The following is a 26,619-nucleotide window of genomic DNA, read 5'->3' as shown; positions in this document are numbered from 1 at the left end:
TGTTGCTGCTTAGTCACAAAAACGGCGCGATGTTACGTTTCGCCTCGGATAACGTCGAGCAGCGGCTAGCGAGACAAGCTCGTCGGGTGTTGGCTACCTGCGATGTTCCGCCAGCTCCCGTTTGCCACCAGCCTCTTCTCGAAAGGTATGTGCCTTACTCGTTCGCTTTGAACCCCCGTCTGTCGGGGTCTGACTCTCTGGGTGGTCCTTCTTAGCGTTGACAACCGTCATGCCCCCCATGCGCGAGACGAACCAACACGATTACCAGAAAGGACTCTCTCAAGCAAACGTACAGGGATGAGTCGAACGGTGAGGAGAGGAAAAAAAGGGTAGTAATCCATGCTTTCTAGGTAGCTCTATATACATGTCGCTCTATCTTACAACTGCTCATGGGGTATCATTCGGCCTCGGTGTTAGGATAATTTGGTTCGCCGTTCGCCGAACCGGATAGTGTCAGATGCGAGGATGTGGACAAATTCAAAACCAGTCCATTAAGGGAAAAAAAGAAAAAAAAAATGCAACGCTTCACGGTAACATGACTCAGGCATTGTTCGCACATGAAAATGAAGCGCCGCTGGAACTCTCGCGTATTGCCCGTCCGGAGACATACAGGCCCAATCCGCACTACATCGCCACATCGTTAGCTGTGGTGAGCCTCTCTTAAAGCAAGACAGACCCTCCTGGGGGGTCTAGGGGGGAATGCAGCCACGTACAATTGCAGCACCTGCGCAAAACACAAACACATTCAACACCGTGAGGAATATCTTTCTCGGCGATGATGTGTACTTGCCGTAGTTCAGATAGAGCCAGAAAACGCCGCTAAGTCCGTCTGGGATCAATTCGATCAGCAACTCTTCAGACAACAAAGTCTTCTCAGGCTTTTCACTAAAGACTCCCGCCGGGGGGGGGGTTCAACTTACAAGTGAACCAACTGGCAAACAGCGCGGTCTATCGTCACCTGTTGTTAGCATAGGTCGTTCCATCCTACGCAGAATGATATCAAAACTTACAATCAAGCTTAGGAGGTTGTTGAACACCGGGATCGCCTCTGCGATAATCCAAGCGAGCACCCACAACAGTACTGCAAGACCAACCCAGGTGCCAATCGAGAGGAAGTTTCTCTTGGACATGTGATCAGTGCCGCGGAAAATCCGCACATATATGTACTTCACGGCAACGTGGCCATTGATCACACCAGCGATCACAATCTAAGCAATGTTTAGTTCCTACCAGCGTGCAAGGTGTGTATGTCGCCGTCCGTTAATGGCTGTAGGAGCAGACTCACCGTCGGTATGGCAATCCCATACGCTACTTTTCGGACGATAGGGCCCGTGGACCCCAGTGCTGGAGAGGCGACATCTCTTCCTCCATATCTATAGATCACCACCGCAGTGACGGTATATAGTATGGTATTTGTCGTCTGGAGCAAGTATAAGGCTTTGGGATACCCTTCGGGTTCTTTCAGCTCAGAGATGAACCCGAAGAAGGCAACGTGACCGGCTGTCAAAAAAGTTAGGGTCTGAGATTCAACCCCTGTCTCCCACTATCAGAAAGAGCGGCATACCATATGCAAAGATGATGTTCGTCACCGCGAGGAAAGCGTGATAGAAGCTTGCTTCGACCGTGGCGTCGACCTGTTTTCCCGGCCGCTCGATACCGATCGCGATCATAGTTATCATCACCGCAGCGAAGATACTGATGAACGCTGTGCAATAGGTGGTTAGCACCGCCGGCGACCATCTCTCAGGAACTTGATGTGAATCATCATACATGAAATCGATAGCCAGGATACGTTCTTCAACGTCCGTGGCAACGTGCAGATGAGCGAGACGATCATGCCCACAACGCCATATACAATGCTGCAGGTTCCATGATCACTGATGGTATTTGCCATCACAATGAACGTGAGCACATGGCTGCCCATGATGAATATCAGGAAGAGAAGCTGGGCTCCTCCAAGAATCTCACGTCCAATGCGCCCAAAGAGGATTTCTCCGGCATCCGCCATGTTATGGACATGCGGATACCTCATCTTGAATTGGCCGATAACGTATCCAGTGTAGGTCGCTAATATGCCCAACCCAATAATGATTATGATAGCAGGAACCAGGCCCAAAGCTGCCACCGCCGAAGGCAATGATAAAATCCCGAGGGAAATGGTCTCCGCAATCATGACTATGAGAAAAAGGTTGTGAGATGTTAATCATGGCTCTTTCAATTCGTCAAATACAAGTTGGCTGTGCGTACTCATTCCGCATTGCCTAGAGCGCCGGTTAGCTTTGCTGCTGCGAAGTGACGTCGAAAATCTTCAATGCTTACCACCAAGTCATCACTTTGTACTTGACGTCCGCGAACTCTTCATTGCCAAACGGGTCGTTCTGATCGTTCTGTCTGACATCGTAGCCGGGTAGATATTCCACACTCTGGGTGTCTTTCTCGATATCACCTCTCTCATGGACCAATCCATCTCCTCCGAGTCCCTCAACTGGTTTTGTATCAGTCCCTACTGTGATCGCCATTCTCGAAAGGCCTACTGCTGGTCCTGATAACCCAAAAACTTTATCTTCCTTTATACAGGTGCTTGGCCCACAGGGAGAAAGAATATGTGTGGGATATGTGTGTGACACAATGTTAAGACAACGGGGCACCGGCGGCTGGGAAGAGGTGGAATATATACCGCTGCAGGTTCTTCCAATTCGCACCGGCAGCGGGTGTGAACCCAACGGGTTTTCCGGCGAAAGAGAATTAAGCTACGCGGGATCGGAGGGCAAGACTCCGTCTGAGAGTGGCGCGCACAAAGTGCTGGCCACCACTCCCCATGTCTCTCCATAAGAGGCATAAGCCCGCACAAGGCACAAAAATATCCGTTTCAAGGTTTGCATTGAATTTTCTGATCCACACCTCCATGACGTCAGGTGTTGCGATTTGCGCGATGCCATTGGAGGAAAGTTACGAGGAGACTTTCCGGCGCTCTCCAAACTCTCCATCGAAGATGTAACGTCCACAGCAAGTGACCAGGTGTTTCGTCTAATCGAGCTCCATGACATCCGAACGCCAACAGCAGCGTTCTTCCTTGAAGGAGCCAATCAGGCTTGATCGATAGTCTCGATAGAGTTGCTTTTCACCTTTGTCCTCTTGACCTTATCCCACCAACTTTCCCCACGAATTCAAAGGAAGAAAGTCTGGAGAGATAGTTTAATGGGGAAGAGGCCCAGCCGGAGATCCCTCGAATCGTGCGGAGACTGAGAGTCTAACCCAGGTATGTGTATAATTCCCGAGATTTGCGGGACTAACGTCTTTGAGAGATGGTAAGAGAACATCGTATCCTTCGTTACTATGATCTCTTCAGCCTTGAGATCCTGGCAAACAACAGGTAAGGGATGTGTAACACGTACTTTTTGGGCATATGACAGATGTGTAAGCTGGTAGGTCCGTGGAATCTCTGGAAGGCTCTCCGCTGATCGGTGCATGTACTGTACATACAAACATACATACATACACACACACACACACACACACGCACACATGCATATGGACAGACACATACGGACGCACATAATACGGACGGACCCCCTGGCTGAGATCTTCTGTCGACCGATTTCTATGGTGCCAGCAGGGAGTGACTGGAAGAAGCACTCTGGCTGCAGGCACGGATCAATTCCGGAGATGAATGGAATGAACACCCGCACAGAAGCAATGCAATACCCGTCCCAGCCGTAGTCTGTGCAGAGACATCTAACCATCATTGATGCCGGACTGAGCACGAGCGGCTGAGGTCGCCTACATACGATAGCCACGGGTCAGATGTCCAGCGATGTTTTATAAATGCACGGACTACGGTACGGACTTCGATGAGCAGCTAGTACGGAGTACATAATTTCCGTACGCTAGTAAGTCTTTCCACGGATATGCTGGGCCGAGATCTGCGGTACAGCTGATCGGTGGCCCGCTAGTCCGTGCGTTAGTTGACTCACCAACTGGGCGATCTGTGGTCAACAACTCCTCCCAGATCCGGGCAGGGACCGCTCAACGTTGTGTTTCCTCAGCGCCCTAACCACCAGCGTTGTGTCTTCTGGGATCTTCTGACCCCTTATAGCTTAGGTAACAGGTATATAGGTAACTAGCAATCGTCGACGACAGCATTTCAAGGGGCCAAAACCCGACGTTGAGGTTAAGCATTGAGCGGCGCAATTAAGCTTTTTCTCGAATGTTGTGGCGGATTTTCGGCCTTCAGGGCAATTTCTGACTAGTGGTTAGCTTGTCAGCGACAGACGGAGTGCTTGGAGCTGTTAACTAGCGGGTAACTGAGGTCCGTACTCGACCGAGATGCTCCGTGGAGTTAACTTGGATATTACGTAACTAAACTGCCAAACATAAAATTGAAAAACTGTCGCTAGGAGCTAATCTGCTTACGGTTAGCCCTGCTATCGCCACGCCCTTCCCAACCGGGTCTAGCTCTCGGATATCGGATAGATAAATAATCCGCCTTGGCATTTGATCTCATCGAGTTTATCCTGTTACAGGCCGGACGAGAGATTCAAGGGCTCCACGGTGGAAACACGCCAGTTATATCCGCAACAACCTGCTGGTCAGGATGCCTCGTGCAGTCAAAGGTCCTCATTCCGCTTCCCCTGCTGCGTACGTAACAGTATTCTGACCCATATCCAGGAGTACTGATCGAATGCGATCCATCCGTCAAGGCCATCATCCTCAAATACGATGAGGAGAGACACGATTACATTGTTGAGGATCTGGACGATGACAGGCACCTGGTCGTCAAGGAAAGTCAACTCCAGAACTTGAAGATGCGCCTGAGTCGGGTATGTTTAATGGTTGACCCCCCTCTCGATTGATTTCTCCTGACACGTTTCGCGCCGTAGGAGCTCGATGAGAAGGTCATGCAACCAGAGGAATCGGAGTCCGAGTGATCTGTCCGCCGCCGCCGGAATCCGCCATTTTGCTTCGAAATCTGCTATGCCTAATATTGATTATGCAAAAGCATGGAAGCGCGCCTACTCGGGACAGTCGAACGGGAACGAAACACGTTCGAGGTGAATCGCCAGCTTGGATGTACCGCGTGCCGCCCACGCCAACGTCGGTGATAAGGCCATCTAGACCTGAGATCCTAGTGAAGGCGAGATGTTGCTCCCTCGGTTGAGAAATAACACTTGTGCTTCTTCTTCCACCAGGAGTTGCGGTTCGTTCGAGACTGGCCATGCACAAAGACTAAGTCTTTATTCCAGCTGATGCCCAAGTTGAGATCCTAGCCCTTTTTCTCTTCCCATGAGCTGTCCTCTGTCCTTGGTCAACTTCCTTTCTCAGTTACATCGGTTGATACTCTATTGCTCGAACAAGAGGACCCTGGTCACAATACCACGCATACTCCGTATGTAGTTTATATTCTTTCTGTAGTTGCTTAGGGAAGCTTGAAACTCAAAGGCCATGATTCCTTGAGTCCTCCGTAGTTCGTCCAACATGCGCTATAATAAGGTTATCATTCCAAACGGACCAATTCGCAGGTTGTTGCCCAGAGCTGCGTCCTGCGCAATGAGCCGAGGTCCAACCCCCTCCACAAGCGCTCACACCTCCAGCGACGACGGACATCCGAGACGACAAACGACCCTGAACCGCGTTCCGAAAAATGGCTAAGCAGATCTGGAGCCCTCAGAAGCAAAAGGCCATCTTTAAAACCTCCTTTCTTATCCTCCCAATATCACCGTCTGGTGTCGCTTTGGCCCAACCTTGATCGTCTACGCCCCGACTGCCCAAGGCGGAACCCAAATCCACTTCGTCAGCTACTTTGACCTTGCGTCAGTCCCTTGACCTTGTATCAGAACAAAAATGACAGGCCACGGATCAGCTTCGTACAACCCGAAGCATTTCAACGTCACTTTCCCTAGGGAATATATTGCCCATGTGGAAACGAACCGGGCGGATAAGCTCAATGCCTACTTCGAGGAGTGCGTTTTCCCCCCCGACGTCCTGCAGGCTACGTGCTTGCCGGTTTACTCTTCCCTTTAGATTTTCTGCTAATCTCACTGTTTTCCTTAAAACAGTATGTGGATTGAGCTCCGCCAGGTTTTCGATCAGCTTTCCGTCGACCCCAACGTCCGTGCCGTCGTCTTCTCCGGTGCCGGGCCACGCGCTTTCAGCGCCGGTCTGGACGTCAAAGCGGCAGCAAAGGGCGTGCTTGGCGGCAAGGGCGAAGCTGAGATCCCAGATCCGGGAAGAGCCGCTGCTCAGCTGCGCCGACATGTTGCCGGCTTCCAGGACTGCATTACGGCGGTCGAAAAGTGCGAGAAGCCGGTGATCTGCGTGATGCACGGCATCAACTACGGCCTCGCCATCGATATCTCGAGCACAGCGGACGTGAGAATCTGCTCAAGGGACTCGCAGTTCTGTGTCAAGGAGGTGGATATCGGTATCGCCGCCGACATTGGAACTCTTACCCGGCTCCCCAAGGTCGTGGGCCACTTCGGCTGGGTGAAAGAGGTATGCTTGACGGCGAGGGTTTTCGGTGCAGAAGAGGCGATGAGAGTGGGGTTTGTAAATTCGGTGTATGAAAGCAAAGATGACTCGGTGAAAGCTGCCATTGAACTCGGAGAGTTGATGGCGAGTAAGAGCCCTATCGCAGTACAGGGGACGAAGGAGTTATTGAACTGGTCGAGAGATCATAACATCCAAGATGGTATGCAGAATCGCTTTCAGCCTCTCCCTTGGTCATGCTAACTCCTCCCTCTCAATTAGGCCTTCGATATACCGGCGTCTGGAATAGTGCCGCGCTCCAATCTGCCGATGTGCCCACCGCGCTCTTATCTGGCTTGCAGAAGCGCAAGCCAACTTTTGAGAAACTTTGATAAAAAAGAATACTTTACTGAGTTTTTGCATGTTTGAAATGAAAATTGGTTAACTACTCCTGGAGTGACTGATATCATTTTGTCTGTGACCGTCCGCACAATAAACAAGCATGATGTACACACGTACATACATACTCCATACATATAATAGAATATAACTCGCTGATAACCTCCATGTCCTCCCATCCAACTAATCTCATAGTTATCAAATCGGTTTCAAAACAAGGTGAGTTGGGATCTTCTCTGGCGGCAACAATTGACATCTTCATCCTACAATCCTTGCCTCCATCTGTTACCGTCCAAATCACTTTTGTTCTCTCATTGTGACTGTTGTTGAACCTTAACTTTTGCTTGATCTGGTTAATTTACGCGACTTTCCCTTTTTTTTTGCCCTTTTCTTGCTTTTTCCTCTTAACAGGAGTGTCCCTCAAGATGATGTCGGGCTTGGAACTCTTTACAGCAGAGCTCCTGCTGGAAGTAGCAGGGTGCCTGGACAATCTCCATCATCATGAACTCGCTATGACCTCGCCTCAGCTGGACCGTTTTCTTTTACACCTCCATGAGGACAACAATTGAAACGTCTTGAATGGACATGCCAATTCTTCATCTGTTGGGGTGATCTTCACATTATCTGTTGGTTGCTAATGCCGTTCGCCAGTTGGAGATCCTTTTGCATCTAGAACCTAGAAGACGGCGCTGACATGGACGAGGATGATGAACCAAGTCAGTAGCAGTCTTGGGCCAGAGAGTATGCCATGTCAATTAATATTTGCCTATCCATAGGCTCCTGCTTGACAGGGGCGTGCTGGGATAGTTAAGCAAGAATTTCAGTGTTAAAATAAAAGGTTCGAATTAATCGCAGTTACACACAAAGTCAGAAGCATAACCAGCCGCATAAGGCGGCAAATAAGCAGTAAAAAGGATGTCTTGGTGCTATTCCTAGGACTGGGTGAAGCAAATCAGTTAGACAAATGAAACCGGAGGAAAGAGGTCAATTACGGCTTGCTCACTTGTGTAACCTCGACGGTATTGGACAGGAAATCCCCAGAAATGGCCCCGGACTGATCTGCTAAGTATCTTGAAATCACCTCTTCCTTGGGTAAATGCCAGACTGACTGCCACCATCCCTCAGCACGGATCGTATACGTGCGGCCTGGAGGCAGGTTAACGCCCTTCAGGACGACATGCAGCTTCTCCGACTCCTTCGGCTTAATTTCAACCAAACTCTCGGGAGGTGGGGGAAGTAGTCTGGAGACCTGTATTCTGTCCATTTCGACCACTTCACCCGTCTCGCGATCACGTATCTCGTATACTCCGAGAATGACTGCCATCTTGTCGAGCGGGCTATTCCAGCCCAGGACCGTCATGGTCGACTGTGCGTCATCGTTATGGACGGCGACCTCGAGCTCGCAAGGTTCACCGGTTCCCAGGACGTCGCGGGTCGCGGCGATTGAGACACGCGGGACAGAATAAGGGGTGGACACAGGAGAAGTCATGACGGAGAGAAAATTGTTCGAGAAATAGAAGATGATACTGAGCACTGCAAGGCTCAGTGGAAGCAGGCGGGTAAGCAGACTTCCTGTCCAGGTCATCGATATTCCAGCTAGCAAGGGAGTTGGTGTCAGCAATGAGAGCAGGTTGGTATTTTCACAATGGGCGTAAAAAAAATCGCCGTCTTAAAAGGCGAATGAACTCCAGTGGAGATTGATCCTGGTGAAACGCCAATGCCTGATAGGCTCCATCATTGTCACCATTCGTCATCATCGTCGCTTTCTGGCCGCGACCGGGGGAGGGCGAGCAGGGATGCATCAACCAGCTTCGGTTCGCCTCCAAGTCACCGCTCCTATATCGTCGACCCTTAGCGCGAAGCTGTCAACAGGCCAGCCGCCAAGCACCCATTCTGCATGATGCCGAGCAGCTCTTTATCGCTTCATCTGATATTCCAACTGATGGGATTCCCTGCATAGCTAACTACATAACTATTTGATTTGCAAGACGTAACTAGATCTATCATTAGCTTGCTGATCGCTTGGGAGCGACTCCCCTACTTCAACCAATGGTTTGTGGTAGAATCCCATCTCATTGTCAATGGCTTCAACAATCAGCTCATCATCACAATCATCTCCAGCAACCATCATCAATATTTCTAACAGCTATCTTATCATCAAGATCATCTTCAACCATCTCATCATTATAATTATTTCCAACAGCTGTTATCAAGATCTTCAACAATTATCTCATTATCATATTCCGGTTTACTAGATTAACGCTGGACCCCGGAAGAGTATTAATAACTGGGCAGAATTATTTTCTTTAAGTTACATCCTTTTATTTATGCAACAGATCTGCTGATAAGTCAAGAAGTAGATTGAGAATTTTTTTTTTTTTTTTTTTTTTCATTTTCTATTAATACGGATAACAGCACAGTGGTATCTCTCTTGCTTTTTCAATCTAGAAAGAAGATAGTTAATACAGATGATTAGATAAAAAAATACTTGATATTAACTTGCTAAAGCTAGTATTTACAGTTTAATTTATCTACTTCTCAATCTGATAATTAGCATACTGGTTAGCACTGTGCTATACTTTTAATAGTTCTTGTTACTTAGCAATATAATATTAATTTCCTTTTTTTTTTCCCTGAAATCAGAATGTTATGAATCTCGCAGCACAACAGCAGAAAATTCAGAATGATTGGATGAAGTCAAACAAGGCAGAGTCACAAGATATTGTCGGCAGCAGATGATTAATACCCAAGTCTTCCCAATGATTAGTGGGTGTTCTACCCCCTACAGCTTTGATATTTCACCGTCCTCCGAATCGTCGCCGCCATCAGGCAGCGCTTCGAGACCTCTTTGAACCGCGAAGGCCTCCTCGAGGCTCATAGCGTCACAGCGCACTGCTCGGCGCAGAATGTCGCTATGCAGCTCGCCATCTTGGTGTGCAGTCTTGCCGCTGGTGGCAGAGAAGGCAATGATGCGAAGCCCAGAGAGTAGGACCGCAGATGGTCCCACGTCGGCTAGGTTGGATGATTCGACAGAATCCTCCATGGTGCTGGTGGAAGTTTGGGCTGGAGGCACGACAACTTGGCTCTCGTTACTGTGATTGCCGTCTGTTGCAGGCGGAAGTAGGAGGCCCCTCCGTGAAATGGCGCGGACACCACTCAAGAACCCTGGATCGATGTATTTCCCCATGGAACGGCAACTAGATCTCATGGCATCAAGGTAATCAGGTAACCAGCCACCGTTTGCCGCCCACTCTGCGAAGGCTTCTGGATCAGTAATTGCAAGCCATGCAGCTGTGAAACTAGCCGACAATAGGGGTCCCACGACAGGGACCAGGTCCAGGGCGGCGGTTATAAGATTTTCAATGAGGTTAAGGAGGAACGAGCTTCGTGGCGGCACGGGCTTCCAAATCACCTCAACGGCGAAATTGGCATTGATGAAGTCGACAAAATCAAACCGGGGCGGGGGCAGCGCAGTCCTGGTTTGCGTCCTAATTTCGTCGCGACCGCGTATGACGATCAGCTTCTCTCGCCAAATATTAGTATTACGGAGTTTTGGTGGTAGACCAAGGAGCTTCATGCTTTCTGCACGTGGAAAATTAGTGATAAAAAAAAGCCAATTAGGTAGGTAGGTAGTCCAACATACCGTGAATGTTGATGCCCAATGTAAAGCCGAGAGCAAAACCAACTCCATGGGTAGTGGTAAATGTATGGCTTAGAAACCGGCCCTGGTTTGGACGCCATACGTCCCGCACGCCTTGTTGATAAAAGACAATCTGGACATATGTGCAAAGATGGGGGAAGGATTCTTCTGCCGCCTGCGATAGTGGAAGATAGATGGCACGAATCGGGATAAGCATCTATTGGCGCGTCAGACTTCTCTCTTTCGAGCGAAGAACAGGAGCATCCCGATAAGGTACTGACATCAAACCAGGCCCACGTTTCTTGCTCGGTGGGCATCGGGCAAGGATGGACCCAAACCTGCGGAGAGACACGGATGGTTAGCAACAGATGGAAAACCTAGATTGCATGTACTATTTACTCACATGCTGAGCGCCACCATTGGCTCTGTCCCTAAAACGGTTGACAGTAGTCTCCAGAGGGACGTTAAAACGCCTGCGTATGCTGTCGGCTTGCCCTAGACTAACAGGGAGTTCCTCCCAAAATCCATACCGCCACTGGCGGTCTGGAACGCCAGAAGCCCTTTCGCGGCGATACGTTGAGCGCGGATGCGTTCGCGCTGGGGGCAACTCGTGGTGTTGTCTTGCAAAGTACTCGTTGCTGGCGAACTCAATTAGGAAATGTCCGTAAAAGGACCTGGGATCATCAGCATTGAATGTGTCTAGCTTGAGAGAACTTTTCCTAAAGAAGACCTCTCCTTCAGGGTGGGCTGTAGCCATGATGCGAAGAGTGAGCTTTTGCCTAAAAGAAATGAACAAATAAAGGCGAATAGGAGCTGAAGTGAGGAGATAAGCAGACAAGGCAATCAAGTCCCAAGAGGAAATAGATGGGCTTAAATATCCGACTTCCCCTCATCCAGAGACCATCAGATGCTGCTGCAACTGGTCTTTCGCGTGTCATGGAAGAATAATTGGAGGAGTAGTGATGTTTCTCTCCCACTCGCCTCAATCACAATATCAGCAGGGATTATGGACTGTTAGTATCCCAGATTCAGCCAGCCTGAGTACTCCAGATATTGTGGATCAGGAATCAAGGGCGTCATTAGGGTTGTCTCCCGCGCGGGCCGCCCCGGAGTTCTGTGATGGCTGGCTGGGTGCTGGGATAAATGTGGAGAGATGGGTGATACTGCATCATGTCGACCCCCTGTCGATGGGGGGAAGAGGCAAACATCGCGCAAGCGCTGCACGAAACAAGTGCTTCTTGGCATAGTACTTGAACAGCCTGGAGAATCTGATCACATACCATTGTGTAAATCGGCATTCTCGAGTGGAGGAAGGCAAATATTTCCTGTGCTACAGGAGACTGTGTTGATACTGAGCCTTCGTAGCCAGGAGGTAGCCAGGATCGACGCTTGAATGATAATTCCATTGATTGGAATTCTATGCATTTGTCGTATCAGAACATCAGAAGCATAACGGGATAGAAAATGGGTAAGTCTAGGGTACTTTAGAACTGCAAGCCACTCCTTTAGGCCAAATCCCAAATAAACCACTCCTCCATGCGACTCACAACAGTCACTTCCAACCCTGACCTCTGAGGGACTTCTCTTGTCTGCTCCCATGGCACAGCAAAGAGTCCTGAATTGAACTTGCATGCAAACAATTTCCCCGCACCCTGTCCTTCCCGACGGAATCTCTCCACCTGCGTCTTCAAATTCCACTACCACACTGACTGTATTCCGCAGAGGTACCTCTGATGGGTCCCGGTTTCGCGGGCCGTAGTGCCAGGACATGAAGAGGCAGACTATCCAGTGCTTTTTAGATGGAGCAGCTGGTGCATATGCAGTTGTGTTTGCAACTCCTCGTGCTCTCCTTCGCGCTCCTCGTCCTCGTGCCCTCTTCCGCGCCCTCTTCCATCGCATGTCGAGTCTGGGGCACTGGGGATTGTAATCTTGTGGCTGGGGCGGGGTTATCAGGACTGTGCCCTCGGGGTATCTAGTGCCGCTACTATCACTGCCCACCGTGTCTGATATCCCATTCGTATGTGCGGATGTGTCTTGGTTGTTTCTGGTTTTGGGCTTGCAGTGGGAGGTATTTTCGACAGTGAGCGCGGAAGAGACGGAATGCGGCCGGGTACTGGTGCATTATTCCTAGTAATGAATAGAATTTCGAGTCTTGAGGGTACGGGGTATGATCGCGATTCCAGTGAGTCATCTCTGATATATGCTCCCACTTCAACTTCAACAGCTTAAAAGAATGCCGTCCAAGATTTTATATGGAAGCAAACTGGATATCCGCTCTGATAGAAGCACAGCAGCAGGTAGAAATCAAGTCACCTTTGCCTTGAAAGCTTCAGCAATCCCTTTTCCCCAGGATCCCCGGCAGTTGCACGCATCTGAGTATTTGAGGCAGAATAGGCATATTGTCTGCTCAGGATAAGACAGAGTGTACAGCAATGTATCTAGTACTATCTCAAGGTACTAAATCATCACAAAGAATTGAAGTGAAGTATTCCAAAGAGGGGAAAAGACGTGAGAGCAGCACATATGAATCAGCAGCACATCAAACAGGTCTCTACGAATCTTTGCGATGAGATTCACCATTATTGTGATATCTCCTTGCACATGATATTGATTTTGGCTCAAAGGAAGAGAAATCTGGGTATCTGTTGTGCTCAGTGATGGTTTTTTGGTTGTTCAGGTTTGCAGTTGTTTGACGTTTTTGGTCTTTGTCTTGGTAACTAGCTGCTGCAGCGTAACCATAACTAGTTAGTTAGTTAACTCGTCAATCCCCCATTCACTGCTCTGTTTGGGCCTGAACCAACTGTGACCCCATTTTTCATTTGCTTAGGACCAAATCCTATTTCATTCCCACTTTGACGACAGGCATGTGACGGTGACAAAGTCAGTAACAGGGGGACGGATTGATTTCTCAAGCTTTCAATCCGGGTTATAACCCCTGCTTACTGTCGACCTTCGTCTCCTGCTGCAACGACCGTTGACTCTATTCCGAGATGTACGGATGTACTGTGCATACCATGGCCCCTTGAGAAGAATCCGTCAGCAATGAATCCCGGGGTTGCTCCCTGATGGAAATTCGGCTCGACACAGACTCGGTGAACTTCTTCGGTCAAATATTAGCCCAGCTTTCGCTTGGAATTCTAGCCAAGGGCAACAACCACGACGCTGAGGTTGTCGTTCACGTCAGATTTCAGATTGGGAGTGCTAGCCTATTCCGATGATCTTCGTCTACATAACAAGTATATTTATCTTGGTCTCTGGGGGCTCAAAGAGGGGTACGTGACCGTAGATTCGACGTGCAATGCGGCTATCAATGCTACATGCTATCCGGGTGCGGGGCTGGACAAACAAAGATACCTACGATGCATGTTTTCGATGGACGGAGGTCGGAGCCAGGGCTAGGGTTGGACCCCCGCGCGATGGACCATTTCCCCACGATTGTCGGTAGATTCTTTCTCTCCTTGGGGAGACATAAACGCAAATTACAGGGTATCGGGAGCCGGACGGTTCTATCTACGGCAGAACGAAGACGTCTGTGCCTGCGCAGATTTCTCCAGATGGCCACTCCTGAAAGAAAACAAGCTTTACTAAGAGCGGGCAGTTCCGAAGATCTGTTCATAAACTGGCTGTCTAAAGCCCTGGCATGCAGAGTTGGTATCGTTTTCTAGAAGCATACGGAACAAAGCCGCCTGCTTCGATTGAATCACCGGTGCTCATTAAAAACTGTCCAAGCCTGCATCGGAGATCAATCAATGAAACCCCAGCCAGAGCCGGGCCAAGATGAGGATGAGATCCCTGTCATTCGCTTCCTCACGGCAGGGATCCAGGGGCGACCTTTTCCCTTACAACTTCAAAGCCCTCTTTGCGCCGTCTCCACGCGTTTCTGGTGTGTCGATCTCTGAAGCAGATCAGCAAGATTAGACGCCTTGAAACCTTAGCGTCGCCATTTTGATCGCCGACTTTTGTTTATTCTTCTCGTGGTAACCTTCCGCCTCAGCCGGCCTGATAATGTCGTCGGTGATTCGGTGCTGAAGGGGAGCCACCACTTTAAAGAAGGCTTCGGTTTTTTCCCGCTCGACCATTTGTCCAGGTGCGTGGACTGCATGGTATCCGTATGTGCTGGATGTATAGACACAAAATCTATACATATATATACATATACACTGTGTGCTCAGCCATAGGATGTACATACTTCGCTCCGCATTTGGGACCTTACTCGAAGCCGGGTTGGAATTAAGATACGCTGCTCTCACGTCAGCTTCGGCACAACTACCCGATAGAAACTCTAGCAGGCTTGTCGGTCGAGACAGTACGTGAGCAACCAAATTACCGGCGTTACGCAGCGATATTTTCTTTCGTCCTTTCTCTACAATGATTATCGAGCATATCCGTCTAGACTTGGCACTCTCGCATGCATCAGCTATGGCCGGTGCACTGGCAGCTGCCGTCGATGCTCTCATAGCTGGTGGCCATTCCTTTTAGCTTTTACCCGGCACCACAAGGGAATATTATCCTCGTCCCAACCCCCCGGGAATAAGTCTCGAGCAGAACACGGCGTTTATGTTGATCGGTATCCCTTGGCAACTAAAATCAACGGTGATGCAACCCTGGAAATCCATGAAGAATCATTGTTTTCGGCGGCTAACGGTGATGGTCACGTCGGCCGATGGAGGAATTACGAGCCGAAGCATCATGCTGAACGAACATATAACCCTTCCGACCACCAAGAAGGCTTATCACTTTTCATTCCTGTCGTTTGCCCTAGAAAGCAAGCAGCCCTTTAGGTGAATCAAACTCTGCTTGGCGTACCCCGGCTGATAATTTCCCCTATTCACACTTTGCTCCTCAATTCGTTATGTTGTTTCCCTCGATTGTGGCGGCCCTGGCGGCCCTAGCAAACCCGGTCCTCTCTCTTACCATTCCCCAGGCGACTGGGTCGGAGCTTGATGTTCAACTCAGTGCTATTGGTAACACCCGCATCAAGGCGGTTATTACCAACAAGGCCGACCGTCAGTTGAAGTTGCTGAAATATAACAATTTCTTCGACGACGGCCCAATCCAGAAGGCTGGTGTCTTCAAGGACGGTATTGCTAATCTCAATCATGTTTCCTTCAAAACCTAACTGACTCCGATGTACTTGCCAGGCCAACCCGTGAAATTTGAAGGTATGCTGCGGCGTGTCCTCATGAAGAACCTCGAGCCGAGCCTTTTTGTTTCCCTCAGTCCTGGTCAGACTGTTGAAAGGGAATTTGATATCGCCTCTACCGCTGATCTAGCCAGTGGTGGCGCCTATACTGTTTTCTCCCAGGGCGCCATCCCATTTGCGGAAGGCGATGGAACCACGATTGCTGGAGCTGTCGCTTTCAAGTCCAACAAACTTGACCTTGACATTGACGGTGCCCTTGCCGCCACAGTCTCCAAGGCAATCAATCCGATTAGTGCACGCACCAGAGTGGAGAGTGCTTGCAGAGGGGAACAAAGGGAGACTCTTTTGAAGGCACTCGAGTACTCTGCTCAGCTTTCAAGAGCTGCAGCGCAGGCCGCTCAGAATAATACCCGGAAGGTTGAGGAGTACTTCATGAAGTCTGATGCACAGACTGTTGAGACTATTGTTGCCCGACTCAATGCTGTTGCTCAGGAATCATCCTCAACCGATAGCGGCGCGACCCGCTACTTCTGCAACGATCGCGGTAATCAGTGTACACCAAACACCATTGCGTACACCCTCCCATCTCTTAACGTCGTCGTCAACTGCCCAATTTACTACGACCTGCCAGTAATCAGCGATGAATGCCACGCGCAAGACCAGGCTACTACTTGCCTCCATGAGTTCACCCACAACCCTGGTGTCTATGATCCTTACTGTCGGGATCATGCGTACGGATACGACGGCATCAGAAAACTTAGTCCTGAGCAGGCCCTCCTCAACGCAGACACGTATTCCCTCTTTGCAAACGGTAAGCCTAAGTCGCAGACCACGTCCAATTTCAATTTAAAGTTTTAATACTAATATTTCCTCCCAGCTATCTACGTCAACTGTTAAAACGCTGGCACGGTTTGGCTTTTGTTTCGATTTGTAAATATGGTCCCAAGTAGATCGGGAACAGACAGTGAACTCCTGACCTTTCGTTACAGGAATTTCTCAAATATGTGTACATAGTTGAACCGCTAAATAAAGCAAGATCTTACGAGGATTTGTTTGTCACGTCTTTAAATCTTGCTCTACAGTAGAGCCGTTTCTTCCCTTTGCTTGGACCAAGGGGCTCCACGTAATATCGAACCGGTGACACCAGATCCGAGGGAAATTCCATGTGCGCTCCGATCCATTCACCCGCAGTTTTATCCAACCCTGGTTGTATAAGGACTGCATTCTGGTTGCCACCTAGTCTAGTTTCTCTGCTGTAGTGAGGGTGATCGCTGGTTACGCATGATGCTGCAGATCATCCTCGTCCGCTCTGACAGCATCACAGGGCCTTAAAATTCCTACAAAATGCAATTACACCTATTTTCTCCTCATGGCCGGGCCATAAAAAACCTAAAAAATCATGTTTTGATTCGTGGGATGAACATGAAACGTGAAACCTGACCTCCGTCGGAACCTGCACAGTTTATTTTCTCAACAACCACACCCACCACCATGGACGTGACGACGCCTTTTATCTACACTCATGCCCTTCTAGTATGAAGATCTCTTTTGATCTTCGGCAGGCTATCCAGATTTTGGAGGGTCAGCTCCAGCTCTGCACCATTCTGAGATCTCAGATCTTGAGGTGGGAGGTCCGGGAATGCATGCTGGATGGAAACAGCACGATAAAACTCGCCTCTGCAACCCTCCACGCTGCATCGATGACCCTCCATGGATTTCAGATGGATTATCCCTTTGAACTCATCGTTTTCTCATGATGAGAAGCTGGCCACATACCGTACGGTCACATTCCATTAGTCCATCCTCCCTCGTGACAGGAGATTCTAATGATGAAATTGCTTGGGCGTGAAACAACGTCAAAATCTCTCCGGCTGTTTGAGATACCGTTTCAGGATGACCATCCTCGCGATGGCCGCGTGCATGCCGTCCCACTACGACAGTTGGCATGTTCCCAGGCATCTTTGGGCGTGAGGACTGGAGAATCCGCCATGCGCAAGATACAAAAAGCCCGGGGCCAGAGGAATATAAAGGGGGCTCCTATTCCTTCCTTCACCTTTGGAAGATGTTATGCATGGAATCAATACCTCCCCCCTTAGGGCGATGCTAATCAAAAGGACAATTTATGAATTCTGATAGAACATGTATTGTCTCCGAACTGCCCTTCTACCCGTGATAGGGCTCTTCAACGCTGCATATGCCCGCCTCGACACCGATTCAGCAAGCAACCTCGCTGTTTACTGGGGTGTGTAGTCACCGACATCCACCAGGACATCAGCTTTCGAAGGACATTTGCTAAGGCAGTACCGTGTAGGACAGAACTCCTATAACCAAGGCTCTGGCAATCTAACGCAACAACCCCTGGGTTACTATTGTGAAAGTGGGTGATCATATCCGTAATTCAGTGACAAATGATCAGCATGTCAGCAAGAGAACTAAGGAATGCATCAAATAGACACGAACATTGACGTATGAAATGAAAAGGTTTCGATCTGCGTACTATTCCCATACTTACAGATTCCACTTTCAGGTATTCCAGCTCGCCTTCGTGACAGTGATCAATGGAATTGGTGGTGCACCTCAAGTCAATTTTGCCAACCAGGGCGACAACTGTACAACTTTCCCCGGCACGGACTTGCTAAATTGCCCCCAGATTGGGTAAGCCAAAATCCATCGTGAAATTGAAATTCGCAAGCAGATTTGTTTCAGGGCTGACATAGGTTCGACCCAGAGCGGACATTACCAAGTGCCAAGGCAAAGGGAAAACCATTATTCTATCCATTGGAGGGGCGACGTATAGTGAAGGGGGGTTTGGATCGGAAGAGGAAGCCATTGCGGGTGCGAACCTGATTTGGGAAACATTTGGACCTCAGAAGAATTCATCAAGGCCGCGCCCATTTGGAGATGCTACCGTGGATGGCTTCGATCTCGACTTTGAGGCGACCGTCCGCAACATGGTGCCCTTTGCGAACCGGCTGCGGAGCTTGATGGCGGCCGATGCTTCCAAGAAGTATTTCTTAACGGTTGCACCGCAATGCCCTTACCCAGATCTGTATAACAAGGAGATGCTCGAAGGTAAAGTCGATTTTGACGCTGTTTTCGTCCAGTTTTACAACAATTTTTGCGGTTTGAACACCTTCGAGCCTGGACAAGAAGAGCAAAAATCCTTTAACCTGGGCGAATGGAACGAGTGGGCCAAGACCGTGTCAAAGAACAAAAAGGTGAAGGTCATCGTCGGCGCCCCGGCAAATCAGAGAGCTGCCGGGTCTGGGTACGTGGACGCATCAAAGCTCGCAGAAATTGTCAAGTACTCCAGGAAGTTCTCCAGCTTCGGCGGCGTGATGTTGTGGGACGCCAGCCAAGCGTATGCCAACGGCAACTTCATCGAGACTGTCAAGGGCGCCTTGAACTCGGGTTTTGCCGGATGCAGATTCGGATGGAGAAGAACCCAGATGCCAATGGCTCGTCCAGTTGTTTAGCTTGTTGTATGTACATACATACATCCATTACACTTGTATATATCAGCCACCTGGAGAAGTAATTTAGTTACATCCAGTGAACAAGGGGAGGAGGTTGTTATAACTTGTGTTGTCTGGATAATAAATAATCCACTCCGAATCGATCAACAAGGTCAAGAAACATTCATCAAATTGCCATGGGTCTTAATCACCAATTGCACAATAGAAGGGCTCGGTCCTCTTCATCATTGCAGCTGGGATGAATGCCAGTGCTTGCCACTGAAGCATGTGCCGAGTGAGACCTGGAAGAAACAATTGCATAATTGCGAAATTCACATCCTAATCTGCGACGACTTCACCCCAGCCTATTGCGGCTGTGGACAGACACATCTCTCAGCCATGATACTCACAAATTGTCCAACTTCCCTGAGAAATAGTTTGAAGGCCCTTGTGGCTTTCTGGTTTTTGGCAGAAAGTAACTCGTTTTTTTGTCACTTCTCGCCCACTACAATCGCGGATCATCGTCTCTCAATCCCTAGCTCTATGTCACAACGCCCCGTCCGGGTCGATTGCTGGCCCAGTTGCGACGAGCCATCCTCTGTGGCCATAATGGTTACCTGTGTGCTACGTTATCGTCCCTATTACACTCTCACTAGCGTACTACGGCCCAGGGTCAAGGAGTAAAAGCCCAATTTTCGAAGAACGAATCCTCTATTCCAGAAACTTCAAAGTTGCGGTTCATCAGATCATTTGCAGGCTCGCATTGAACACTAACTGCAGCCAGAGCGGCCTGTGCATACTGTTGCCACATAAAACCCATGTCTGTGAAGGAGTATTGACGTTTTACTCGATGATTTAAGGCCCAGCGGACGAGGAAATCTTATCGAAAGTACGTCACCTTCAAAAAACAACTACCACACCATGCTATAAAATAACATTGTCTTTACCCCTATCCTTCTACCCGCGGCAAGGTCATAGCTTCTGGGAAAAGCACATCTTCACAATCGCTCGGGGTTGAGGCATGCCCGGACAAAATTCGCCGGTGGGCCGAATATCCTAACAGTACGTAATAGGCACTGGTGTTAACATAGAGACAATGCAAACTTGCCCCCGCAAATCCCCCCATTGCCTTATTGACCTTTGGGCTAGAATTGAACTGCCGCCGTGACGATCCTGGAAATAACAGTACCTTGAGAAAACAGAATGTTTCACAGATGATGGAGTCTTGACTTTACAAACAAAAAAGGTTTACATTCACTCTTTTCATTAACTTGCCATGTCCCAAGTTCAATTCACACTTAGAATTGATGGCTTCAAGGGCTTATATCATATGAAATTTGGGAGTTCCCCATCTAAATCTCTGCACAAAGGTCACCACAGTATCTAGCATTCGTTTGCTTTGTTGGATACCACCTTTCCTTTCACTTTCTAGCATCTTTCAAGCTGTCTCTTTCTTCTTGTGGCACATTCATATCAATGGCAACATGCATACTGGATTTCAGGGTTTATCAGAAAGCAACAGCCCCAGTGCACTTGGATGATGATTGCTGTTCTCCCCGTCGGACCCTTGTTTGGGCATGTTACACCCGAAGCCAAAAGGACTAGGCGATCCTTCCCAGTGTTAGCCAGAACAGAATCTGAGCCTGTTTCTGCAGCTCTGGTGGCCCTGATCATCCTCGCCGCTTTCATGGTTTTCGGCCTTTTTGTCGGTCTCTTCCGGATAGGTCGACGTCACAAGCGCACCCGCGACAGCCATAACGCTGGCCCTGAGAAACTAGAAAGTGGCCTTGGGACTCGTGCTACGATTCCGACCCCAGTTGAAAACCTGAGATCCAGGACTGGTCCCCCCCTTCTAGAGGGTCCTCACGCACCAGTTCATATGAATGGATACCCCCCTATGCAAGTGAACTCGGAACACTTTCCACGACCCCCGCCAGAAGTCACCGATCATGCCGTGATATCCTCTCATTCCCCGTTTCCACAGTCTCACATACAAAACCTTGATCTAGACGTGGTGACAATCGGCAACGAGTCAATAGATGACAGTGCATCGCAGTCGCTCGCATCAGCCGTAACGTCTTCTGTTTCGTCAATCATTGAAAAATATAGGCACATGCCCGAGGACAGCGTCTACGACTCCGAAGATAGCGCTAGAACAGCCCGGCCGCGGCGAAAACAGGTTAATGCAAGAAATTACCACAGGAGCCCCAATACAGGGGATAGTCCATACACGATGTTTAATTATACCTGGGACGATATTCCAGGGCAGAGACACACAGAATCACCGGCACCAGGGAATCGGTTACATTCGCCAGTAAGGCTGAATTTAGCCCGACCTATGTCACCCCAGACTCGCCATCAAGAAAGACTAGGTTCTCATGAAACGTTGCCGAACTTCACAGCGAATAGAAATGAGCCCGATGAACATCTGGGCATTGATTCCACGAACCATCCTCACCATACTCACCAAACTTCATTACCAGCGTCATGCGCGCTTCACAAAGGAAAATTCCCTATGCGCCAAGATTCGATGCAGGTCCCTCCGCTATCAATTCGCAAAATGCCCTCGGCACCTATGGCGACTACGGAAGACGCTCCACGGGTTTTGGGCTCTAGTTCTAACGGTAGGGGACGACCTGAAAGGACCGGGGGATACGGAGGATTCTTGCAAATTGGGCCTCAGACTAGGGGGAGACCAGCAGAACGAGGCAATGTCGCATATTTCAATATATCAAATTCGTCAAATACTGACAGGCCCGGCAGTTCTAAGAATCGGGAGCATATATTATCAAATCAGGACTTTCCCCGGAGATCCCCGTATGCAGGACAAGAAATCAGCCTCCAAAAAGCCGCTATTCCGGGGTATTTGCAAGTCAAAAACACCCCTTCCGAGGGCAATGTCGACGAAAAAACGATTCGCTTCGCGTTACAGGCAACCTCTACGATAAGCGATCAGAGCCCAGGATCATCAAATCCCTTGTCACCTGCAGTCACTCCCAACGAACGAATCGAATTCAGGGATTCTACCAATGGCTCCTATCCGTTTATACATAAGCAAGCGAGAGAAGTTCTGGAATCTGTCCATCTGGGCCTTGCACCGCCCCGTGAAAGCGCGAATTTTGAATGGGAGGAGAAACGGAGACCTCCAGCTTCCGATATCGAACCCACCCAAGATGTACAAGCAGCAAGCTCGAGCCAAGACCGGAGTGGTAATGACTTGTCGCCGGATAGTAGTGATGTTCTTGAGGGCTCATTGTCGAGCTCAGGTACAAGCGCTGCGGGGAATCGAGGTGATAGCAGGAGAAAAAACAAACGACAGAGTCGGTTGCATAATCTAGTGAGGAAATTTCTTTATTGACTTTCTACTTGGTGGATTTAATCGAGCTATTTTTGATTATATCTAATTTCGTATCTATACACATCTTCTGTTTTAAATACACAGGTCGTTCGTGGTTAACTTAAGCCAGGACTTTGGAAGCTTGTATGCGAGCAAACGAGCGTTTTTTTTTTTTTTTTTTTTTTTTTTTTTTTTTAAAAAAAAAAAAAAGGAAAAAGGAAAAATAGAAGCAATCACGAAAACGAAGCGATCTCGGAAACTTCATAAGCCTGGCATCTAGATGCGTCCTCTCGTATTCATATTCATTTCACTTTCGTTTTTTGTAAGGCTTCTGAATAGTCGGTCTATCTCATCGACATCAATCATTATCATTAGGCATTCATAAAAAATTCACAGAAACCAAATAAACCCCAAAGAGCCACCACTGTATGCGCGAACATTCCGAAATTTAGACTCCATGGATGCAACAGAAAATGCAGAAAGAAAATATCGCTACATCGAAAATGGTCGACCACCCGGTGGTGGAGAAACCAACATTTCACCCCTTTCCGGACGTCTTAGCCTATCGATTCCTAGGTGTTCCTTGCCATCTAGCCCATGGTAGACTCCAAAGGCATAGAGCGCCGTCCCGCCCTCTCCTGGGGGCGGGACAATTGTCCGAGTGACCAAATCTACTTTGGTCTTCGGTTCACGGAACGTTTTATCCGAGAGAAGGGGGCTTTGGTACAAAAAGCTGATCAGATCTGTGTAGGTGGAGAGCTTATGCGGGAGATATCTCTTTCGGCGGGGCCAGAGGATGGAATAAGACAGGGCGTAGAGCATAACAAATGCGATGAGGGCATAAAATGCGGGTAGGTGGGTCGAAACTCGGAGCTCGCTTTCCCCAGAGTACCATTCAGCCATGAACATGCCGCCGGCAAGGACTGGGATCGCTAGAGACACCAACGCAACAAAGGAGATGTATGCGACTTTGTAGTGACGATTAGCCAGAGCAACAAAAGTGATCTCCACAGGAAAGCACGAATTATAGCCCAGGAGGAGGCTTGATTCAGCGGAGGTTCCGGAGGGAGAGGAGAGAGATGCAAAAGGCTGGATAGCGCGGAAATAAACATCCAGAGGTTGCCAGGCCAGAAAAAAGAAGTTTCCAATCAGCGCCGGAATAAAGCTGTAAAGAAAATTAGACGGAGAGAAACCTGAGGATGACACAACCGTCGAAAGAAGAGGGGCGAACCCATTCCGTATGGGTTGATTGACGAAGCTAACAACCATGAAAGCGATGAGAAGGACGACCGCAATCACGATCCAAGCTACTACAAAAGTATCCCGCAGGAACCAAGGAGCCCATCGGAATCGAATAAATGGAGAGTGCAGGTTTCTTTCGAAAGAGTTTTTGTCGTTAAGTCGCTGCCGTTCTACATCAACCTCTTCGGTTTCCATTTCTTTCGCGCGAGATTTTTCATTACGACCCTCGCTCCGTTCTGGCAGGCGATGCAATGGTGCATTTCCTTCTCCTATCGCGTAGAAAATTTCCTGGCGCATTGAGGTTTTCCAGTATCCCAGACGAACCGGGCGCGGAGGAAGGAATTCTTCCACTCTATCGGCGATTTCAGCCTGATCAAAGTCATGCAAAATATTGGATTTCTGAATCATTGGAATGATATCGGCGAGGGAGACCGGGTCCCACTGTAGTCCGGTGACTCCCAAGTTAAACCGGAGCGCTATTGCAACAAGGGCTGCTGCAAGAAGCGCGTATACTGCGACCAGCAACCAGGCAATGGGCTGAACGGTGGTCCATTTAAACCCGGCCTCACCGCCACCAGCGTACCATTTTGGCTGGAAAAGGCAGCTCTGGAGTGGAACGGTAATGAAGTTCGTCGCCCAGATAACAAGAAGACAAGCCCCAATCAATGGTTCACCATGTTGGAAGTGGGACAGATCGGGTAAGAGGAAGTTCCGTGGAAACATGGGCAAGTTCTGAAGGGCACGTTGCCGGTTGATCGTTCGAGCGATGATGGAGAAGGGGATCACCCGATAGACAGCGGCTTGAACGACAAAGACGCAAATAACGATCAAAATCGCCAGCAATTGGGGCAGAAATTCGAAAACGAAATACCTCGAACCCCCGAAACCGTTATATTCCCATAACCAGTCGTACTTTTGGCACCATACGCTGCAGAAAACCAGTGCAGCAATCATACAGAGACATGAAAAGATGAGAGGGCAAAGTAGCAATGGACGGAGGATGCACGGAGCAGCGGTAAGCGGAGGATATTGATATCTTTCTTGTGGGGGATCCACTGGAATAAAAAATGCTAGAATAAAGTTGTTAGAACTGGCCGTGAAAACGGATGCTATCTTGCTCACCAGCCGGGTCATGTTGGGGAGGATTTTCGGGCTCCTGTTGCGGTTGTTGTGGCTGTTCCGGCTCCTCTGGCTCATCCGCCCGCCGTATTGAAGGAGGTGTATAATATCCTAAGCCTTCATCGGGGATGATTCGTTCAATGGGATAGTCTTCCGTGCTGACAATGGTTCCCTGGCGACCCTGACCACGCAGTTCTTCATCGCGGGTCAGTTGATCGATTGCAAAACGAATGTACGGAGTATCATCGACGCCCGGTGTGGGAGTTGCTGTATCTGTTCGTGCGCCAGCCCGAAAAGCGGAACCGGCCAGTTGAGGATCCGACTGCCTGCCAGCTTGATCCCTCGGGGCACTGTTTATCATATTCTCCGCGGGTGTTATCGTCCGTGACGGAGGTGTCTGGTATCGAACTACCGTGATCCTGCTTTGTGCGGAGCTGACAGTGGCATCGGACAACGAATAGTAATCAGAGGACGCAGCAACGGATTGCTGCGAGGGAGTGTGAACCAACTGCGGCCTGCTTCCTGGAGCCATCGCGAATCACCGTTAGCGAGCACAAAAAACAGTGCTGTGTGTGCTCTTTGGAATGTTTTGCGAGTACACAGAACCAGGAGCGAATACTTTCAAACTTACTGTCAACAGTTTTCAAGGTAGCAGTTCCACTGGAGACCATTCTGGGTCATTCATTCAATGGGCGGCGGGGGTGAAAGAAAGGCGAAGTGAAGGGAGCGCAGGGGAAAGAAAGAAACTCGCAGAGCCCGAGTGGGGAGGCCCATTATTAATGACAAGAGCCATGATTACCTCGTCACATTTCATGGCCCTGGCTCCTCTGAAAGGTATTATTTGAGGTGGTTGGGTGAAGTTTTCCTTAGCGAGAGGGGGAGGCTGGGACTTGAGGATGGAGCTATGAAGGTGATCGCGCCAACGAGAGAACATCCCAGCCACCAAACCTCACCGTGGCGACGTTTGATTCGCAAGAAAGGGTAGCAATCTCGTTCCGGCTTTGGTGAAACAAAGCATCGTCCGCTTCATCTTTATATGCCCTAATATTGAAGCGTTAATGCTTTATGAGGGATGAAATCAGGGCTTATTGGCAGTTTACGCCGTGCCGTTGAAGAGCGAAGCTGATAGATATAGACCCAGCCCGGATAGAGTTTCTGGGAAGGCAGTCCAGAACGAGCCTCACGGCGCTTAGATCTGGGTCCTTGTGGACCAGTCCACGGCGGCCGCCACGGATTTACCCGTGTCGAGTGGTTCTGACAAAAATGCACCAGTCATTCCAGGGTTCGATGCTCATTTAAAGCTTTGGCGGCATCGCCCGGTCTACACGGGTATGCCGCAAATATCATCCTGTCGAGGGAGAGGAAACAAAGCCGGTGATGCTATACTGTAGAGTTGGAGACTCTGGTCTTTAACTACGTTTCGGTCATCGGCCTTGGAGAATGGCTCACGTAAGTTTCTCGTCTAGTTACTCGTCACGAGCCGCAGTCACTAACTCATGGCAGACTCAGTGCTGCGATCATATAGATACTTAACTAGCTACTTTCACAGTATATTTAAAGAACGGAAGACTGATTGCTTGCCTCTCTCCAGAATCCAAGCAATTGACCTCTATTATATAGACCTCACATATACAATGTCACCTTCTGCTGTGTTCCATGAAGCTTCTGGCCAGTGGCGATCCAGTGGTTATTTCGTAGCTAGTTTGTAACATTGGCCCAGGCCATGGTGCACATGAGGTATTTCTTCACAAGAGGATTTTCTTGAGACAGATGCCCTCATAGAACATCTGACCCAAGAGAGAGTGTTCTTGGTCCGATC

General features: G+C 49.2%; 11 protein-coding genes across 11 annotated transcripts; 5 read left to right on the top strand and 6 right to left on the bottom strand.

The window, feature by feature from the left end:
- Positions 1-321: 321 nt before the first annotated feature.
- On the bottom strand, positions 322-2,623 carry CIMG_07356 (amino acid transporter). Its single transcript, XM_001243459.2, has 9 exons — positions 2,320-2,623; positions 2,248-2,261; positions 1,771-2,175; positions 1,565-1,705; positions 1,286-1,500; positions 1,011-1,208; positions 921-948; positions 714-829; positions 322-624 (listed from the first exon to the last, which is right to left on the bottom strand). The coding sequence occupies exons 1-9, from the start codon at positions 2,517-2,519 to the stop codon at positions 541-543; spliced, it is 1,401 nt and encodes a 466-aa protein (XP_001243460.2). The 5' UTR covers positions 2,520-2,623; the 3' UTR covers positions 322-540.
- Positions 2,624-4,594: 1,971 nt separating this feature from the next.
- Positions 4,595-4,928, top strand: CIMG_07354 (RNA polymerase II transcription factor B subunit 5; the record flags this gene model as incomplete). Its single annotated transcript, XM_001243457.2, has 3 exons — positions 4,595-4,613; positions 4,669-4,820; positions 4,881-4,928. 3 exons carry the CDS (start codon positions 4,595-4,597, stop codon positions 4,926-4,928), a joined length of 219 nt encoding a protein of 72 aa, XP_001243458.2.
- Positions 4,929-5,841: 913 nt separating this feature from the next.
- Positions 5,842-7,029, top strand: CIMG_07353 (enoyl-CoA hydratase/isomerase; the record flags this gene model as incomplete). The annotated part of the gene is made up of 3 exons (XM_001243456.2): positions 5,842-5,960; positions 6,057-6,688; positions 6,748-7,029. 3 exons carry the CDS (start codon positions 5,842-5,844, stop codon positions 6,855-6,857), a joined length of 861 nt encoding a protein of 286 aa, XP_001243457.1. The 3' UTR covers positions 6,858-7,029.
- Positions 7,030-7,683: 654 nt separating this feature from the next.
- Positions 7,684-8,623, bottom strand: CIMG_11954 (uncharacterized protein). Its single transcript, XM_012358746.1, has 2 exons — positions 7,868-8,623; positions 7,684-7,802 (listed from the first exon to the last, which is right to left on the bottom strand). The coding sequence occupies exons 1-2, from the start codon at positions 8,447-8,449 to the stop codon at positions 7,797-7,799; spliced, it is 588 nt and encodes a 195-aa protein (XP_012214169.1). The 5' UTR covers positions 8,450-8,623; the 3' UTR covers positions 7,684-7,796.
- Positions 8,624-9,495: 872 nt separating this feature from the next.
- CIMG_11953 (uncharacterized protein) lies at positions 9,496-11,261 on the bottom strand (the record flags this gene model as incomplete). Its single annotated transcript, XM_012358745.1, has 4 exons — positions 9,496-10,446; positions 10,508-10,721; positions 10,786-10,842; positions 10,908-11,261. The coding sequence occupies 4 exons, from the start codon at positions 11,259-11,261 to the stop codon at positions 9,647-9,649; spliced, it is 1,425 nt and encodes a 474-aa protein (XP_012214168.1). The 3' UTR covers positions 9,496-9,646.
- A 573-nt stretch (positions 11,262-11,834) lies between these two features.
- Positions 11,835-12,626, bottom strand: CIMG_07351 (uncharacterized protein; the record flags this gene model as incomplete). The annotated part of the gene is made up of 4 exons (XM_001243454.2): positions 11,835-11,921; positions 12,052-12,183; positions 12,233-12,459; positions 12,503-12,626. 4 exons carry the CDS (start codon positions 12,624-12,626, stop codon positions 11,835-11,837), a joined length of 570 nt encoding a protein of 189 aa, XP_001243455.2.
- A 1,792-nt stretch (positions 12,627-14,418) lies between these two features.
- Positions 14,419-14,961, bottom strand: CIMG_07350 (uncharacterized protein; the record flags this gene model as incomplete). The annotated part of the gene is made up of 2 exons (XM_001243453.2): positions 14,419-14,600; positions 14,694-14,961. 2 exons carry the CDS (start codon positions 14,959-14,961, stop codon positions 14,419-14,421), a joined length of 450 nt encoding a protein of 149 aa, XP_001243454.2.
- On the top strand, positions 14,634-16,710 carry CIMG_07349 (metalloproteinase 8). The gene is made up of 3 exons (XM_001243452.2): positions 14,634-15,585; positions 15,646-16,458; positions 16,525-16,710. Exons 1-3 carry the CDS (start codon positions 15,357-15,359, stop codon positions 16,542-16,544), a joined length of 1,062 nt encoding a protein of 353 aa, XP_001243453.1. The 5' UTR covers positions 14,634-15,356; the 3' UTR covers positions 16,545-16,710.
- Positions 16,711-17,082: 372 nt separating this feature from the next.
- On the top strand, positions 17,083-19,270 carry CIMG_07348 (chitinase 4). The gene is made up of 5 exons (XM_001243451.2): positions 17,083-17,889; positions 17,959-18,024; positions 18,100-18,113; positions 18,175-18,302; positions 18,376-19,270. The coding sequence occupies exons 1-5, from the start codon at positions 17,787-17,789 to the stop codon at positions 19,121-19,123; spliced, it is 1,059 nt and encodes a 352-aa protein (XP_001243452.2). The 5' UTR covers positions 17,083-17,786; the 3' UTR covers positions 19,124-19,270.
- Positions 19,271-19,389: 119 nt separating this feature from the next.
- Positions 19,390-22,650, top strand: CIMG_07347 (uncharacterized protein). Its single transcript, XM_001243450.2, has one exon. It carries the CDS (start codon positions 20,640-20,642, stop codon positions 22,458-22,460), a length of 1,821 nt encoding a protein of 606 aa, XP_001243451.1. The 5' UTR covers positions 19,390-20,639; the 3' UTR covers positions 22,461-22,650.
- Positions 22,651-22,724: 74 nt separating this feature from the next.
- On the bottom strand, positions 22,725-25,861 carry CIMG_07346 (uncharacterized protein). Its single transcript, XM_001243449.2, has 3 exons — positions 25,432-25,861; positions 24,804-25,322; positions 22,725-24,751 (listed from the first exon to the last, which is right to left on the bottom strand). The coding sequence occupies exons 1-3, from the start codon at positions 25,469-25,471 to the stop codon at positions 22,932-22,934; spliced, it is 2,379 nt and encodes a 792-aa protein (XP_001243450.1). The 5' UTR covers positions 25,472-25,861; the 3' UTR covers positions 22,725-22,931.
- Between the last annotated feature and the right edge of the window lie 758 nt (positions 25,862-26,619).

This window comes from Coccidioides immitis, assembly GCF_000149335.2.
Source record: "Coccidioides immitis RS genomic scaffold supercont3.2, whole genome shotgun sequence".
Classification (NCBI taxonomy): domain Eukaryota; kingdom Fungi; phylum Ascomycota; class Eurotiomycetes; order Onygenales; family Onygenaceae; genus Coccidioides; species Coccidioides immitis.
Note: the sequence above shows the minus strand (reverse complement) of the source record. Positions and strands in the feature narration are given on the sequence as shown.

Excerpts from the sequence above, each read along its gene's own strand:
- CIMG_11954 (XM_012358746.1), bottom strand. The coding sequence starts at position 8,449 with ATGACCTGGACAGGAAGTCTGCTTACCCGCCTGCTTCCACTGAGCCTT.
- CIMG_07347 (XM_001243450.2), top strand. The coding sequence starts at position 20,640 with ATGATGATTGCTGTTCTCCCCGTCGGACCCTTGTTTGGGCATGTTACA.
- CIMG_07348 (XM_001243451.2), top strand. The coding sequence starts at position 17,787 with ATGTATTGTCTCCGAACTGCCCTTCTACCCGTGATAGGGCTCTTCAAC. Across the intron at positions 17,890-17,958 it reads CAACCTCGCTGTTTACTGGG|GACAGAACTCCTATAACCAA; the intron begins GTGTGTAGTCAC and ends AGTACCGTGTAG. Across the intron at positions 18,303-18,375 it reads CTAAATTGCCCCCAGATTGG|AGCGGACATTACCAAGTGCC; the intron begins GTAAGCCAAAAT and ends GGTTCGACCCAG.
- CIMG_07346 (XM_001243449.2), bottom strand. The coding sequence starts at position 25,471 with ATGGTCTCCAGTGGAACTGCTACCTTGAAAACTGTTGACA. Across the intron at positions 25,323-25,431 it reads TACCTTGAAAACTGTTGACA|GAAGCAGGCCGCAGTTGGTT; the intron begins GTAAGTTTGAAA and ends CGATGGCTCCAG. Across the intron at positions 24,752-24,803 it reads TCCCCAACATGACCCGGCTG|CATTTTTTATTCCAGTGGAT; the intron begins GTGAGCAAGATA and ends ACTTTATTCTAG.
- CIMG_07356 (XM_001243459.2), bottom strand. The coding sequence starts at position 2,519 with ATGGCGATCACAGTAGGGACTGATACAAAACCAGTTGAGGGACTCGGA. Across the intron at positions 949-1,010 it reads ACAACCTCCTAAGCTTGATT|ACCGCGCTGTTTGCCAGTTG; the intron begins GTAAGTTTTGAT and ends AGGTGACGATAG. Across the intron at positions 830-920 it reads GTTTGCCAGTTGGTTCACTT|ACGGACTTAGCGGCGTTTTC; the intron begins GTAAGTTGAACC and ends AATTGATCCCAG.
- CIMG_07349 (XM_001243452.2), top strand. The coding sequence starts at position 15,357 with ATGTTGTTTCCCTCGATTGTGGCGGCCCTGGCGGCCCTAGCAAACCCG. Across the intron at positions 15,586-15,645 it reads GGCTGGTGTCTTCAAGGACG|GCCAACCCGTGAAATTTGAA; the intron begins GTATTGCTAATC and ends TGTACTTGCCAG. Across the intron at positions 16,459-16,524 it reads GTATTCCCTCTTTGCAAACG|CTATCTACGTCAACTGTTAA; the intron begins GTAAGCCTAAGT and ends ATTTCCTCCCAG.